The following is a 16,063-nucleotide window of genomic DNA, read 5'->3' on the forward strand; positions in this document are numbered from 1 at the left end:
TCACTGACCTAATGACATCTTACCTCACATTTTTTTTCAGGCTTCCTCAGACTCTCATACTCACCACCTGAAGGCACCCCCTTATTTTAGCATTATTCTTTAAGAACAGAATTCCTCTTGGTAGGGGTGGGGAGTCTGTGACAGGCCTGAGTTAGAGATGTTGTTGAGGACTGTGGTTGATGATGCTTCACTACGTGCCATTTTAGACTCACACCACAAGGCGGGGACCCTAAAGTGGGGGGGGGGGCAGGAGTGTAGCCCTACATGTCTGTTCTCCACTAGGCTCATTTTCACAGAGTCATAGACCCCCAAATGAGTCACAAGCCCACTTTTGTGTTTTAAATGGCACTCCCTAATGGAGTACCTTTAAGGCTTAGTTTGTCTCTCTATTCTTACAGATTCCAGTGCTGTCTTCGCTGCCCTTATAATTTGCGCTCCTTTTATTCCGCATGTGTCTTGTCAGACCTCTTACAAAGAAGATGTGGCTGAGTGTGTGGAAGGAGGAGGCCCCCAGCTCGAAGCTCATGAGTACTTGTTGTGACTTCAGATCTTCTGAGTGGAGTTCCTGGCCTTTCTAGCAGCAGAGCAGTGACTTCATACTTGTACAGTGTCCTAGACAGAAGAAACGGTGCACGATTTTGATGTCTCTAGCATCCTAGCACCAATTATCTAAAACATTTCAGACCCCATAAACCAATACTGAAAGTGGGCGACTTATTTTGTTTCCTAATCCTTCCATTCTCGTCAGGTGAAAGACTCACATGTTTAAAGGGCATTTGCTTCTACCATCTAGAGATGAGTGGCCATTTAAGCCATGAATTGACATCTTTATTGGTAGAAGGTGGTGTTGGGAGTGGTCCCAGTTTGTTCAAGGATTGAAGCAACCTGTGTTCAGGGCCCTGTTTATTATCCTGGCCATTTCCTATACTTTCCAGGCTTCTGCCCTGGCTGAAGACTATCTTTACCACCGTCTTTACGTTTTACCTGGAACAGTGTGTCTGATAATTGTATTTCAGCTCATTAAAATGCAATTGCCAACAGCAACTGCATTGAGAGACTAGCAAGAGCATGGGGAAGGCTTTCCTCGTAACACTAGCAGATCGTTAACCCCTTTCGTTTGGGTTGTAGTTTAAGAAGTCAAATGCAGCCCAAACAAAGAGATAAATTGAAATATCCGACTGGAAACCTCCAGGACTCTGGTTTGGCTTGTCCTGCCCTCTTTGCAGCTAGTGTGTGAGCAGCTTCCTCGCAGGGTGTGTCTTAACTTACAGCAGCTGCCTTTGAGAGCCACGTGTCTGCTAAACGCCTACATTCCATCAATAAGAGAAACTGAGCAGAGAAGGAGAAAACTGTCATACTGTTTTCTCCTTCCGTAACGGCGTGGATTAAATAGCTGTGTTTGCTTTTATTTAGCAGAGGAAGAGGAAAGTTTAGATCGGGGTCATGATCGAATCTGTCTTCCTAGCAATGACCTCTTTGCCTTTCTTACCCGCCCAAGCAACTCCTGATGCCTCCAAGAATTCTGTGTGCTAGAAACCTACGCTCGGCGGAGGCAAGGCCCTGGGAGAAGGGAGAGTGAAAGAAGGGGGTGGGCCTATGTAAATAGCCCGCAAGAGTCACCTCTCCATTGGCTGGTAGCTTGTCCGTTACCGAGTAGGGCAGGGCGTTCCTGGGCTTGAGTGCGGTACCTGAGCGAGACGCGCAGCAGAAAGCCCACGTTGGCGGCGGCCGGGAGCGCAGCGCGCAGAGGCGGGAGACTGCGAATTCCCGAGCCGACGCCGCAGCCTGCGTTGCGAGTTCCGCTCCTCGTCTCTCTCATCGCCTCGGAGAGCGGGATCCTCCGGGCACCCGAGAGACTGCCGAGAGGAAAGCTAGATCGTGGCCGCCTCCACTTGGGGAGGCGCGCGGAGATTCCGAGGGGGAGAGACGGTGCCCGAAGGCGGAGGGGCGCTGAGTTTCTGACCAGAGGGAAGTTAAAGCCGCGCGGAGAAAATTGGCTTTTTAGGACACGGGGACGCCACAGCCTGGGACCCGCAGGGAAGTAAACTTCACGATTGTCCTACAAGCCAGGAGAGGCGTGCGAGGGGATGGTGCCCGGCATCGCCCCCACCTCTTGATCTGTCGTCTCCGGCCCCCCTCGGCCAGCCTCCTCTGTGGGTTCAGGGCAGCGCACGTGTGCAGACTGCGAGTGACCGTGCCGTGACCCGCCCGGGGACGCCGGCTGCAGCGCAGTCCTGCCTAGGACACACCTGGCTCCTCAGCCCGTGCGCCTCCAGAGACCTGCGGGAGAGCGGGGGATCCTGGCCGTCGCCCCGTCGTCTCTTCTCCACCCGGGCTTCTGGAGGCGCCGCGGATGACCATGAGAGATAAGGACTGAGTGCCAGGACCTGGAAGAGAGCCCGCCGAGAGGTGGCGGGGGCTGCCCACTCCGAGGGCCACAGCCTCCGCGCTCCGGCCTCGCTCCGCCGCTCGACGCCTCGCGGGGCCCGCGGGGGCAGCCGGGCTGGGCGGCGATGCCCGGGCTGGGGCGGAGGGCGCAGTGGCTGTGCTGGTGGTGGGGGTTGCTGTGCAGCTGCGGTCCCCCGCCACTGCGGCCCCCTCTGCCGGTAGCCGCGGCCGCCGCCGGGGGGCAGCTGCTGGGAGCCGGCGGGAGCCCGGTGCGCGCCGAGCAGCCACCGCCACAGTCCTCTTCTTCGGGCTTCCTCTATCGGCGGCTCAAGACCCACGAGAAGCGGGAGATGCAAAAGGAGATCCTGTCGGTGCTGGGGCTCCCGCACAGGCCGCGGCCCCTGCACGGTCTCCAGCATCCTCAGCCCCCGGTGCTCCCGCCACAGCAGCAGCAGCAGCAGCAGCAGACGGCCCGCGAGGAACCCCCTCCAGGGCGGCTGAAGTCCGCTCCACTCTTCATGCTGGATCTCTACAACGCCCTGTCCAATGACGACGAAGAGGATGGGGCATCGGAGGGTGAGGGGCAGGAGCCTGGGTCCCACGGAGGGGCCAGATCGTCCCAGCTCAGACAGCCGTCTCCTGGCGCTGCACACTCCTTGAACCGCAAGAGCCTCCTGGCCCCGGGACCCGGTGGCGGTGCGGCCCCACTGACCAGCGCGCAGGACAGCGCTTTCCTCAACGACGCGGACATGGTCATGAGCTTTGTGAACCTGGGTAAGGATTTTGGGGGTAGCATCGCGCGGAGGGTAGATCCCTCCTTTGCAGTCTCCTGGGCTCAGGTGGTGGGAAGAGGTGGAGGAGCGCGCGCGTGCGCGCGCTGCGGGGATGTGGGACAGCTGGTGCTCCTGACACCTGTGCGGCAGTGCTCGCTTGCGCTCCGCTGCAATGGGAGGAGCTGGAACACGCAAAGCTGCCCGCGGAGGGTGTCTTCTTCGGGGAGCATGGGACACTTTTCCCTGTATTCTTATTTCTGACGAGCTCGGGCCACCTCAACGCAAGTGAGTTTGGCCACGGTTCCTAAGAATAAGGCCCCCTGCACTCTTTCCCCTCTAAACTGTCCTCCTTTGCCCCCTGGACGTTCGGAGTGCCACTTTACCCATAGTGACCGTCAGGGAGTCCCCCAGCACTTGAGAACTCTGAGAACCTGATCTGAATGCTTTAGAGAGACTCACAGGTGTTGAGGAAGGAGGGCTTCGGTGGCTGAGGAAGGTCCCACCAGGACCTTGGAAGGTGTGCCAATCCCCGCCAGGCGGGGCTTGCGTCAGTATGGGGCGAGATTCCAGCGCAATTGGGGTAATCCACCCAGTGCCTGCGCTCTCATGCCCTTGGCCATTGTCCCAAAAGGTTGACCCTTTAATCAATGCTGTCCAAGCTCCTGGGGGCAGAGAAAGGGTGCGGGGGTAGGGGCCAGGGTTGGCCACTGAGCTCTACTGAACTCCGTTGCCAGGCAACAGAATGGAAAGTCGAGGGCGGCTAAATTGGGCTCTGCCACTAATGTTCTGTGGCAAACCCGGACAGAGTCACGTCCCCCCCTCCCCGAAGTTTTCTCTCATCTGTAAACAGAAACGGGAGGTGGGGTAAGGAAGACTGCGGAGTCAGTGCTTCCGATCCTTGCTAGTTTTTATTCATAAACTTAGTATAGAGCAAGGATGTAGGAGGCACGTCCCTAGTGGGTAGACCTGGGGAAGCAGACACACCCAGAGTGGCTGCAGCCGCCCCTGGGTTTCTGTGAGGCTTTTTCTCCCTGGGGGAGACACATGCCTGTGCCCAGGTCTCAGAATGGTTTAGCATGCGCTTGCCAAAAGGCCTGTCAGAGCCGTCCATCATCTTCAAGCCAGGAGTGATGACCCAGTGTTAAGTATCTAATTTAGTTCTTTGCGAGTGTATCTAGGATCCTTAGTTCTGCCGAGGTGGAGTCCAGTGTGAGAGAGAGAAAAAACGAAATAAGAGTAGCAAGCTAATGGAACAGGCAAGTGTGGAGGCAGAATGACCAGTATCCAGGCAGGGCTGAAACCCTCCTGGGAAATTCATGAAACTCGAGTCTCACAGTGAGTGGAGGCTCAGGGCCTGCCAACCTGGCTACTTGCATCACCAGGGGATCTGATTGGACAAGAATTCTCACAGTGTATTGGAATCAAGGCTGAGCTACCTCCAGGAAGCATTCTAAGGAAATTGTCTCTCATGTCATTCAGTGAAACTTGCTGATGATGGGGTGGTCAGGGCTTCTGAGGACCATGATTGTTCTTATTGTAGCATGGGCTGATTCTTTTCATTTCCTAGGCCTCAGCCCTGGCTGACCTTCGTGTCACTTTGGGCCTATAAAGTTCTAGGGTGCTGGGACTGGCCCTCTTCAAACCCAGAGATTGGCAGAATCCTGTGGGTGAGCTCAGACAGATTTTAATTTTTTAAAAGTTCCTTAGATTTTTTTTTAAAGTGTGCTACCATGGTGACAGTGTCTGAAGGAAACCATCATTTATCATCCCTGGAAGAAAAAACAAACAAACAACAAAAACAAAACAAAACAAAGAAAACCAAATCGACCCCAACGACTTCTGAATGCTGTGGCACATTAGAATATGTGGGCTTTTAGGAATCCCGGTGGCAACTCCGTTTCAGTTCAGTCAGCATGTGGCGGTGTGGGCAGAGTTCAGAAACACTATTTTTTTTAAAGTGCTGTCCCAGTGATTCTAGAGTGCAGAAACCATTGTTTTTGATTGTAATTGAAATGTAAAGATCTGGTTTGAGGCAGGTGTGTGTGTGTGTGTGTGTGTGTGTATGTGGGGGGTGACTTTCAGATTCCTCTCTTTCTTTGCTTTTCTGACCTTCTGTGGTCTACAAGTGCACACAGCTTCTGAGTCACACTGTTTGAAGGTGGTTGCCAACTCATTTTGTTATGGCTATGTAGTTTAGCATCATATCTCCCTAGGTATGTTTTTAACTCCCCTCCCCCCACTTTCCTTCCCTCCTTCTCTCCCTCCCTTCCCCCTCTTTTCCTCTACCCTTCTTCTTTCCCTCCCTCTCTTCCTGCCTCCTCCCTCCCTCTCTCCCTCCACCCTCCTCTTTCCCTTCCTCCAACCTCCATCCATCTGCCCTCCCCTTTCCTCCCTCCCTCCCTCCCCCTTTCCTCCCTCCCTCCCTCCCTCCCCCTTCCCTTTCTTCCTCCCTCCCTCCTTCCCTTTCTCCCTCCCTCCCCCCCTGCATCACTCTTTCCCCCTCCTTCTCCTTTCCTTTCCTTCTCTCTATCCCTTCTTTCCTTTTTGGGACAGGCCTATGATATGTAACCCAAGATACATCAGAGCTGGAAACCTTCCTGCCCAAAATTCCAGAGTACTGGAATTACAGGCGCACGAGGTCATATCTGACTTCTATTTTTCATAAGCGATTTTTAAAGACTGAAGGTTCCAAGGGAGCGTACCAGTAGGACAAGTGGATTCCTAGACAGGCTGACATGGAACTGAATGTTTCCACCCTGTGCCCCAAACCCATTCTACCTCATCTTTTGGCTTCCTGCAGTTACCCTTAATGTAGGTCCAGTTCTAGACTCCATGCGGGAGAAAGGAGAAAACCTCTTCTAGGTAGAGGGAGTTCAAGCAGCAAGCATTACCACCTGCCCAAAAGCAGTGGTGTTCATCTTAATCCATGTAGCAGTGGGAAAGACAGATTTCACCAGAGGCTAGAATGTGATAAAATCTGATGACAGTGACTGTGAATGTGCAGGGAGTTTACCTGTAGAAGAAGGGTCTGAAACTCAGCAATGTGGATGCTCTGAGAATGTTAGAAGTCTGTGTTTTTTTCTCATTGGTATCAATGTCATGTTGAATGATATAGTAAGCACATGACTCATCTATTAAAGAACCTATAGAAAGACAAAGCTTAACGCCACTGTGTTTGTACAATGTCCACTGTGCTGAGGTTACACATTAAAGGCATGAGGGAAAGCTACCCATCTCTGTAAACATGCCTCTTCCCTGGGACTAGAGGAATAATTTGCTCATGAAATACATTTGAAACACCCTAGCTTTGTCAGCCAGCCTGACTATCAGGAAGTATGAATCAACAGGATGAATCTCTCATAACTTGAACGCTGGTCATTCGGTCCAGCTCATTGTTGTTGATATTGACTGCTTAAAATCCTGGCTTGGAAACAGGCTGAGACATGAAGGGCTGTCTGCTCTTGTTGCAGTGTGGCAGCTGAGGGCCTGGGTGAGCTTGTAAATTTACATCCAATGAGGGTCCCAGATGGCATTTGCTATTTGTTTTTTTTTTTTTTTTTTGTTTTGTTTTCTATTGCTCAAAATGTCTTGATGGTCTGCTATGCAAGCCTGCCAATTTGGTGACCTTGGAGTGATATCCTTTAGGCGTTAGGTTAAAAGTCCACCCTCCTACAAAGACCTTCTTACTACAAGCCCCATCCTCCTCTTTATCAGCACAGCACCCTGGTCCCTTCCTTCCTTGTGCTGATCCCATGGAATTTCTCTCTCTGCCTGTCTCTGTTTTTAAAATCGCTTACTCATTGTGCATGTACTGTTTAGGATGAGAGGCTGACATCACAGGGATCCACCATGGTAGCCTAACAAAATGCTGAGCACGCTGACCACACTTGGAAAAGATCGCATTAGCAAGACTATAAACAATAGCCTATAGTTTAAATTCCCACTGATCTGCGAGTTCTGATTCTTTAGAAAAGATAACTCTTGATTTGTGTTTAGTGTAAAATGCCTGGAGATATTTGGGACACTAGTTTGAGGTATTTCGTGCAAATATTTTATTAATAGTCTTTTTAAAGGTTCTCCGCCTGTGTATTAATTTGTAATATCTTTACGTTTGTGAGTGGAGAAATAGTGCCTCTTTAAATCTCTGCATTTCAGGCTTATCTTGAATTAATAAGGTGTTGATCTCCAGATGCTAGGATTAAATGAAATAAGAGGGCCACATCAGGCTCTGAAAAGGGAGTCAGTAAGTGTTAGTACAAGAAACAAGTAACTTATTGTACTGAAAATATTGGCAATCTTCTCAACTGAATTCCTCTTGGGAAACATAAATTAGAAGAAGAGTGGAACACCCCCTGCTTGTATCTGTAACAGAGACACTGTACTGGCTCTCGCTTATAAACAGAGGCTCAGTACCACAGCTTTTCATTTGGGCTGCTCATACTGATCGAGACTATTATTTATTTAGTAATAGAAAATATATTTGTTGCCTGTAAGCTATCCTCAGCAAAAGGGGCTGGGAGAATTTGAAAGAGTGTGGTCCATGGAAGAGGTAGATGTTTGCCCCCAAGAGTTTTAAATGTGAAATTCAGTGGCTTTTCACCAAAGAAGCTGGACAAAGTGTTCTTCAGCTTGAGATCAAAGGGCAAGCAGATACCATTGTTTCTCCTTCAGATGTTGCTTCCTCTGGTTGTCCTTCTAAGAATGGGTATAAATCCTTTTTTAAACGTGCTGAATCATGCTTAGTTCCTCTGTTTAAGCTTGCCTCTGATTAGCGTGGAGAAGGCTTTCCCGGGACTGTGGGAATCTCTGTGTTAAGTGAGGAGAAGGCGATACTCAGCATTTTCTTTACAAGTCACGATTGCATCTCCTCTGCGTCTGCATGTCTTCAGAGTCCAACGGCTTTGTGTGCTGGATTTCATCTTCTAGGGCTGGGACTAGAACTCAGGGTCCAAAACATGCTAAGCCCATACTCAGTCATTGATCCACCCCTAGCCCCAAAGCAGTATGCCGCATATGAATATGGGTGAGGGCTTTGAATACTTGCTATCAAGAATAGTGGGAGGAACTCTAACGATAACTGATCAGTTTGTCTCAGGCTGGGCTTACTGAAGAAGTGGAGTTAGCAAAGTGGAGGGTGAATCCCATTTATGTTAACTTTGCACAAATCAGTCCTGTGTTCTGCTTTCCAGCCAAATCAGAAGAGGCACTTGCCTAGGGAATGAATTTTTCATAACTTGATGTAAAGTTATTGAATTTTTTTTAATATTCATTTTGAACCCCCAACCCCCCTCCCTGCTTCCTCTTTTCTGTTTCACCTTCATTGGCTTCCAGCAATGGAAAGAAAGTAGGCAGCATTTTAATGAGGTAATTTTGTTTCTGATTAGAAGCTGTCATGAGTATCTAGTTTAAAGCAGCAGAAATCAGAGCAGTGGAAATCAATACAGGAGGACGATGCTAGTAGTCAATTTACAAGGGCCCCGGCATGTAAACAGCTGTTACCCATTAACTTACACACTAACTGTCCCACCCTCCAGAGCCTGCAGGATAGCCCAACCACGTGCCTGCAATCCACCCCAGCTTCCCTGGCCAACGGCTGTTACCCAGGAGCTGAGGAGGGAAATAGCTGGTGTTGGTGTCTTTCTTTTGTGTCACTATCAAAGTACCAGTGCATGTTGTTGTCCCTGTTTCTCTCTTACCACCCAGACAGCTGAGTTAATCTCATTCCCGCACTCTGTCCTGTCCTCAAACCCTCAGTTTCCACAGATACTCAACCTGTGGCCCATCTCCTGTCCACATGGAATTCCTGAGCCAGAGAACAAATGCAGCCTCACCTGGAACAAGAGAAGAAAGTAACAACTGTATTAAGAGGAGAGGGGTAACAAGCATTTTAGTGAAACTCAGTTACTAAGTAACTAGTGCTACCAAACTCTCAAGTGTCTGAGCAGGTCAGAAATTCCCAGAGCCTAAGTTCCACCTGCCCATCTTTTACTATTAACAGTAGAAATTAATAATGTGTGTGTGAGTGTGTGTGTGTGTGTGTGTAGTGTAGTGTATGGCTTTTTTTCCCTATTGATTGATGCTTGAGAAAGAATCTCACTATGGAACCCATTTTACCCTCCAACTCAGAATCCTGACTCTGTTTCCTGATTGCTGGGATTACAAGCACTTACTACTATACCTATATAATAATTAATAATAATACAATATATATATATATAACACTAACAGTTGATCACTGATATTTATAGATACTTAAATTAGTTACATGTTATGAGGACGTTCTCTAAGATGTATGTTTACTGTGAATTTATAGTCTTCTAGCATCCTGTGACTAAAATTAGGATCCACAGCACCGTTTGGAAAACATTTACAACATGGTTTTTTTCTAAGGAAGCATGCCTTGTAACAGATAACCGGCTCTGAGTTTATTGATTAACCTAGTTTGGGATGGTTGGCAGATTGCTGTTAAACTGAGGAATTTAGAACTTGGAAGATTCTCACATGCCGCCTGGCCTCCCATGTCGAAAGCTCCTTAGATTTGGTCAGCACTACTTCTTGGGCTGTTTGGTGCTAGATGACAGTGTTAAGGGGGAATCCCTAGACCCACGAAGCCATTCTTAGTGCATTAGCAGGGCTGTGGGCAGAGAGACAAAACGATACAGAAACGGCAAAGCATTCTGAAATGCTTCCAGCTAAGACGAGAGGGAGGCAGAGATGAAATCTGGATTTTTCTGGATTTTTTTTTTTTCATGGCCAATAACATTTTTCCCTCTGGAACTCTTTTTTTTTTTTTTTTAAAGAAAATACGAAGCGTGTCTATAAATACGTCTTGTTTGGTATGCTGCAAGACTGTTGACCCCACAGAGAATTGTTTTCTCCCAGAAACTGAATTGAAAACCATGCTGCCCCGAGCGGCATTGTTCCACTGATATGCACCAGGCGATCCTCTTCCTGCCCTTCCCAACTCCATTATTTGCAGATCAGGCCCAGAATGGAGATGGTATCTAAATGACATCAGGTAATTCCTTGATGGCTCCCTACAGTCTTGTTATCACACAATCCCAGATGACTGGGTTGAAGAATCACCTTCAAATATTATTTTTTTTTCAGAGAGGGACTTTTGGTTCTGAGAGGGATCACGCCTTCCTGGCTTTCAAGTTCACCGGCATACGCCCTTGACAACGACCCCGGATGGTCGTGCTAGATAGATATCGTGGGACTGCCCTAGGAATGAACTGTCTGTGCTCACCAGTGCCGACTTTACGTTCAGATTGTTTTCTCATCATTGGGAGTGTTGTCTGGGAAGAGGAGAGTGGACTGCGGGCAGGCAGTGGCCGAGTCCCTTGAGGACCCACTCTGACCTGACCTTTGCTATCCGCCGTGGTCCTGATATCACTCCTGCCGTTTTACCCTTTCACCTTGCCCAGCCCCAGACATCTGCGCCTGTTGATTGTTGTTCCTGTGTTTACAATCTTGTTGGTTTCCTGTTCATGAACGTGGGCTGGGAAAAATATTCTGACTTGAATCTCCCAAGAGGAGGAGCTTAGCTCTACCATTGGTGCAAACTGTCTGTGCAGATGAGGCCGGGTGGTGGGGGGCGAGGAGGGGGGAGCGTATTTTTATAAATTGGCTTTGCTTACTCTCCCAGACTAGTTATTTTCCCCTCCCTTTTGAAAAAGTCTGTGAATTGCATTTAAATTATCCAAAGGCTGACTCTTTTTTTTTTTTTTTTCCAACTACAAAAATGACAAATTTTTACTTGGCATAATTTTTCTTCCAGATTTTATTTGTACTTTCCCAAATCAGAGTATGTTAACAAGAGAGCCAGTGTGCTAAAAAAGAATGTGTGTGTATGTGTGTGTGTGACAGAGAGAGAGAGAGAATATGAATGTGTATGTATATTTAGAGAAATTTTACTTTCAATAACAAAATTGAGCAGAAATTTCCTATGCATCCCTTATCCCACCACAAGCACACATCTTCCCATGAGCATCCCTCATCAGGAGAGATCCACCTGTTATCATACAGGACACAGCATTGTTAGGCAGCACCCAAAGCTTCCATTTGGATTCGCTCCCGTGGTGTTCCTCTTGTGAGTTTGGACATATGTATAATGTGTAGCTACATCATAGCATCATGCAGGATAGCTCATTACCCTCTATGGAAAAGCTGTCTCTTTAATGGGGAAGAAAATCAGACTATGCAGTTTGGGGGAAAGAAGAATAAGACACTGTTTTTGAGCATTACGCTGTCTTCATAGTTCCATCCTCGTGTTGTATAAAAACTCTTGATTGTGTATGACAACATGGGTCTCATAGAGTTTTGTGTTGTCAACAAACCTATCAGAAATCTTTTCTTCCCGGTTTTAAAGTCTAGGAGCCATTTTTCTCCCCCTTCTGCATACTTGCTCTGAGGTGTCTGTCACCATAGTACCTAGACAATCCCTCAGGCAGGGAGAGAGAGCCGTGAGTGATTAAATTTCTCCCTGGCTTGTTCTCTGTTTGATCCATGCTCGGCAGGATTTGAAGGAGTGAAATAGAGTCTTGAAGAATGAGCAAGAATTATTGGAATTTGATGCTTGTAAACTATTGAAATTGGGGCTGGCTGGGGGAGGAGGGAAGTAGTTTTCCTGCCTTTCTGAAATCAGTGTGAATTTGGGATTGAGAAACTTTTCCCTACCCGCCCCCCGCCCCAAACCAAACCAAAACCAAACCATACTGGACATTGAGGGGCGATCTCAGCCTACCTTAGGAGAAACTACTTACACTGTAGTAAATCTAATTGAGACTCCATAAATCCTGAGGGCTTTGGAAATGATACATTGAGTAGGGTTTTTTGTTTTTGTTTTTCCTCCAAGGAAGGGCTATCCAGTGTACTGTGACTAAGGAACATGGCAACCCTAAAGAATGGTATTGAATTCATAGTAGTTTGTCCGAGGGTTGTCAGGAGTTTGAGTGTTCTTTTATGAGTACTTGTTATAGGCAGGGATATTTTCTCATGAAATTATAGCCAATTACCCACCCCTTACTTCCCATTTTCTCTTACACCTGCATAGAGGCGACCTCCCAAAATAAGGAAGTACTTGGGGGTCATGGCTGTATTGTTAGAGTCAAGGAATTCACCTTTAGTTCCTTAACATATGACTTAGGGTGTGTTCTGGGTGATAGGGTAGATACTTAATTGGACAAAAAGATTGTGGGGGAAATTGTAAAAAGGTGGTGGGGTACCGTATTACTCCTTAGTTATAGTATCTGCTTAATGAAAGTTATTTGTTTCTTATTATTGCATAAAGACATGAATCATTGGTGTAAACGTGATAACATCGTGTCTGGGATGCAGGTGAAATGCAGCAGAATTTAGGTTTTTGTCTCTTTCTTTTTTTTAATTTTAATTTTTGTACAGTGTTTCATGTAGCCTAGGCTGGCCTTGAACTTGATATGCACCCAAGGATGATCTTGGACTCCTAACCTTGCTGTCTCAGTCTCCAGAGTGTTGGAGTTACAGCTGTGTCCCACCATGCCCAACTCCCTCCCCCTCTTCCTCTCCGTCAATAGCACTAGCAACTCCATTGCGTTTATTCTCACTGTAATGCATGCCTGTCCACCCATAGTTTGGTGCATTTGCCATTGACCCAATAGAGCAGGTAACACACAATTCCATAGAGCTTTGCGAGTGACTGCGGACTATTACAGTTAAAGTCGTCGGTTCCTTGATGGTGCTAAGGTACCTAGAGTCCTGTTCTTACAGATTCGAAGAGCCCTTGGATAAGACCTGGGAGCTTGAATTCTAGGCTTTATAGTATCTCTTTTTTTATATCTTGTTCAAGCCACTTAACCAAATGTCTAGGGTTCTTTTCTTGCCTGTATAATTTGAATACTGGGCCAGATCAGCATTTTCCAAAGACTTATTTCATGGGACACCCCTTTTGTGTGAAAAAGATCATGCAAGTGATTAACGTTCCCCCCTCTGAGATGTGTGTGCCTGGCAGGGTTTTGAAGCTGTGAGAAGGCTAAGAGGGAATGAACCTACTCCCTGAGCTTGCCTTTGTTACATGACCCCCTTTCGATGGAATCTCCCTTGTGTCAAACCTAGGCTACTCACTGCTATGCCTGTTCCTGGTCCTTCCTAGTTATTATGGTAGAGGTATGCAGGGACCCTGAAAGCTCCATTTCCAGGGGCCCGTGCCCTTCTGGGACATCAGCTCTGAGCAAGCTACCTTGTCCCATCTTGCATAGGTGACCTGTGAGTGTTCTTTCCTCCTCCTTGAGGAAGTGGCTTCCCACTGTTGCTTGTCTCCTCAGTGCCATTTCTTGACCTGTTATGCTTCTGAGCTCCTTACTCCTGTATCAGCCCCTCTCTCTATAAAATTACCATCTTACAGTTTCATTGCTCTGAACAGACACCGTGATCACGGCAACTCTCATAGAGGAAAACATTTAGCTGGGGTTGGCTTACAGGTTCAGAGGTCTAATCCATTATTGTCATGGCAGGTAGACAGACATGGTGCTGGAGAAGGAGCTGAGAGTTCTACATCCAGATGGACAGGCAGCAGGAAGTGACTAAGACACACTACCCCCAACAAAGACACATCTCTTAGTAGTGCGACTCCTTATGGGCCTTTGAGGGGCATTTTCTTTCAAACCACTGTAGTCCCCCTTGATGGAAACCGGAAACATTTACTTTCCCTGGTTGACCCCTGTGCTGGTCAGTTTTCCATTGTTGTAACAAAGTACCTCAAACAACTTAATAGGAAGAGGTGTGTGTGTGTGTGTGTGTGTGTGTGTGTGTGTGTGTGTATTTAGCTTATTTTTTCAGAGGTTTTGGGTTTTGGTCTATGGTGACTTCACTGTTGTTTTGGGGTCTGTCTAGGAAGGCCATCCTGCCGAGGAGGCTATGGTAGAATAGGTAGAATAAAGCCACTTACTGTCTGGTGGTAAGGAGGGAGGAGGGTTAGAGAGGAGGAGTGGGGGCTGAATGTGGGAAGGAGTCCAGGGTTAAACTACGCCCTTCCAAGATACACCTCAGGCCTTCCTACAATTTGTCTTCATCTTTTACAGTTTAGACCAACTTCCAATAGTTTCATTCCATTGTGAACCCTTCCGTTGATTAATCCTTTGAGGAAGAGACATCTCTCAAATCCCTGTTGCTGAATATTGTTGCACCGAGGACTTCTCAACACAGCCTTTTGAAGATGGTCCAGATTCCAATGCTAACAATCTTATGTTAGTCCATTTCTGTTACTATGACAGATAATGGAGACAATAAAGTTCCAGAGAGAACAGGTTTATCACCATTCTGAAGGCTCAAATCCATGATCCCGTCTCTCTTTTTCCTTTGGGTCCGTGGTGAGGCAGCTCACTCTGATGGCAGCATGTGGCAGGGGGAAACTGCTCACCCCAATGCCAGAAGGCAAACAAGACAGGATGAGGAGGGTCCTACTAGCCCCTCTCATGTTCTTCTCCCACTGACCTAAAGCCTTCCTATCAGACTCTGCCATCTTAAAAGTTCTACCATCTTCCAATAGCTATAGGCTGAAGACTAATACCTCTAAAGCATAAGCTATTGGGAACATTTTAGTTCTGAGTTATCACACACACTAATGGCTTTTCTAAAAAAGAAAACCTGTGTGTGTGTGTGTGGTATGTTTATATGTATGTGGTATGTGTGTTCATGTACAAGTGGTCTTACCTCTGCATGGTACACGTGAGCTCAGAGAATAACTCAGAGGTCTTACATTCAGGCTCTGGCAGGCTAGGTAGATTCTGAGAACGCTATTTTTATCCCTATCATAAGATCGACAGAATTGCAGACATGTGCTACCATATCTGGCTTTATACTGTATTTGGGGGATCCCAACTAGGTCCTTGTATTTGCACAGAGAGCCTTTCCCACTGACCCATCTCTTCAGCTCCCCAATGGCTCTTCATGACCTGGAATATAGTTCAGAAATCCTAGACTAGCCTAAAACCCACCTTGTTCTAGGGTTGTTCCTTAATGTGTTCCTCTGAAATATTTTCCCCCAAACAGCTCTATTGAGGTATAATCAGCTTTAGCATAGAAGGTACTAGTGAAATTGTTACAAGAGTTTGAGTTACTCCAAATAATTTTCTGCCTGATGGCATGGAATGACCAATCCCAACACACAAGAAGTGATACTCAAAGCCCAGTTCTTCCTCTGCACTATTACATTTGCCTTTATTTAGAGGATGTTAGATATCCATATGCCTGAAATGTGTTGAAGATGTTTGTAAATGGTTTTCTTAGATCAGAAAACTGTGGGCTCGGGTCCGTACGAGACTGGGTTTGCGTGGGATCAAGCTGGCTCTTTGCAACTGTGTTTGGCCTTAGTCCTCCGATATCTCACTTTTTCTATTTGCGTTTGAAAACAGTGATAAAAGTAGGCACATTTCTTTTTAAAAAATCTGAGAGCAAACATCTGGGGTACTTTGGGGTTGTTAGTGACCCTGTCAGCATCTTGTTTCTAAAGAGTTGAGTTTAAACGATTGGATCCTGCTGGAAAACAGCACAAAGATGCTTCTATGGGTTTCTGTTTTAAATTCGGGCAATTTAGGGAGGGCACAAGTCCAAAAATTTAAGAAAGCAGTCTCCAGTCACCGCCCCACTTTCTCCCCATTCGCCCTTCTCCCAGGGTCTGGAAGCACAAGCAGATACTCTTCCTTTTGGGTTGTGGGAGACAATATAAATATTGTATTTTGTTAGGATGTTTTGCAGAACAGAATAGCTAAGGCTACTTTTTTATCCTATTATCTCAGGAAGGCTGAAATTTAGACTTGATTAGCTGTGCATTAACAGAGTAAGGCAGGAATTTGGAAGGCATGGGAGAAAATGATACTTAAGGCAACGCTAACCAAAAGAGAGAGAGAGAGAGAGAGAGAGAGAGA

The 16,063-nt window shown here is 47.2% G+C and overlaps 1 protein-coding gene across 1 annotated transcript in view; it reads left to right on the top strand.

Annotated features, from left to right (window-relative positions):
• The first annotated feature begins 1,633 nt into the window (after window positions 1-1,633).
• Bmp6 (bone morphogenetic protein 6) overlaps window positions 1,634-16,063 on the top strand; it is a 154,978-nt gene continuing 140,548 nt past the window's right edge. Inside the window, exon 1 of the mRNA XM_021180022.2 lies at window positions 1,634-3,162. Coding sequence (XP_021035681.1) covers window positions 2,514-3,162 — 649 coding nt within the window. The 5' untranslated portion in view covers window positions 1,634-2,513. The remainder of the gene's footprint in view (window positions 3,163-16,063) is intronic.

The sequence above is a fragment of the Mus caroli genome, chromosome 13 (assembly GCF_900094665.2).
Source record: "Mus caroli chromosome 13, CAROLI_EIJ_v1.1, whole genome shotgun sequence".
NCBI lineage: Eukaryota > Metazoa > Chordata > Mammalia > Rodentia > Muridae > Mus > Mus caroli.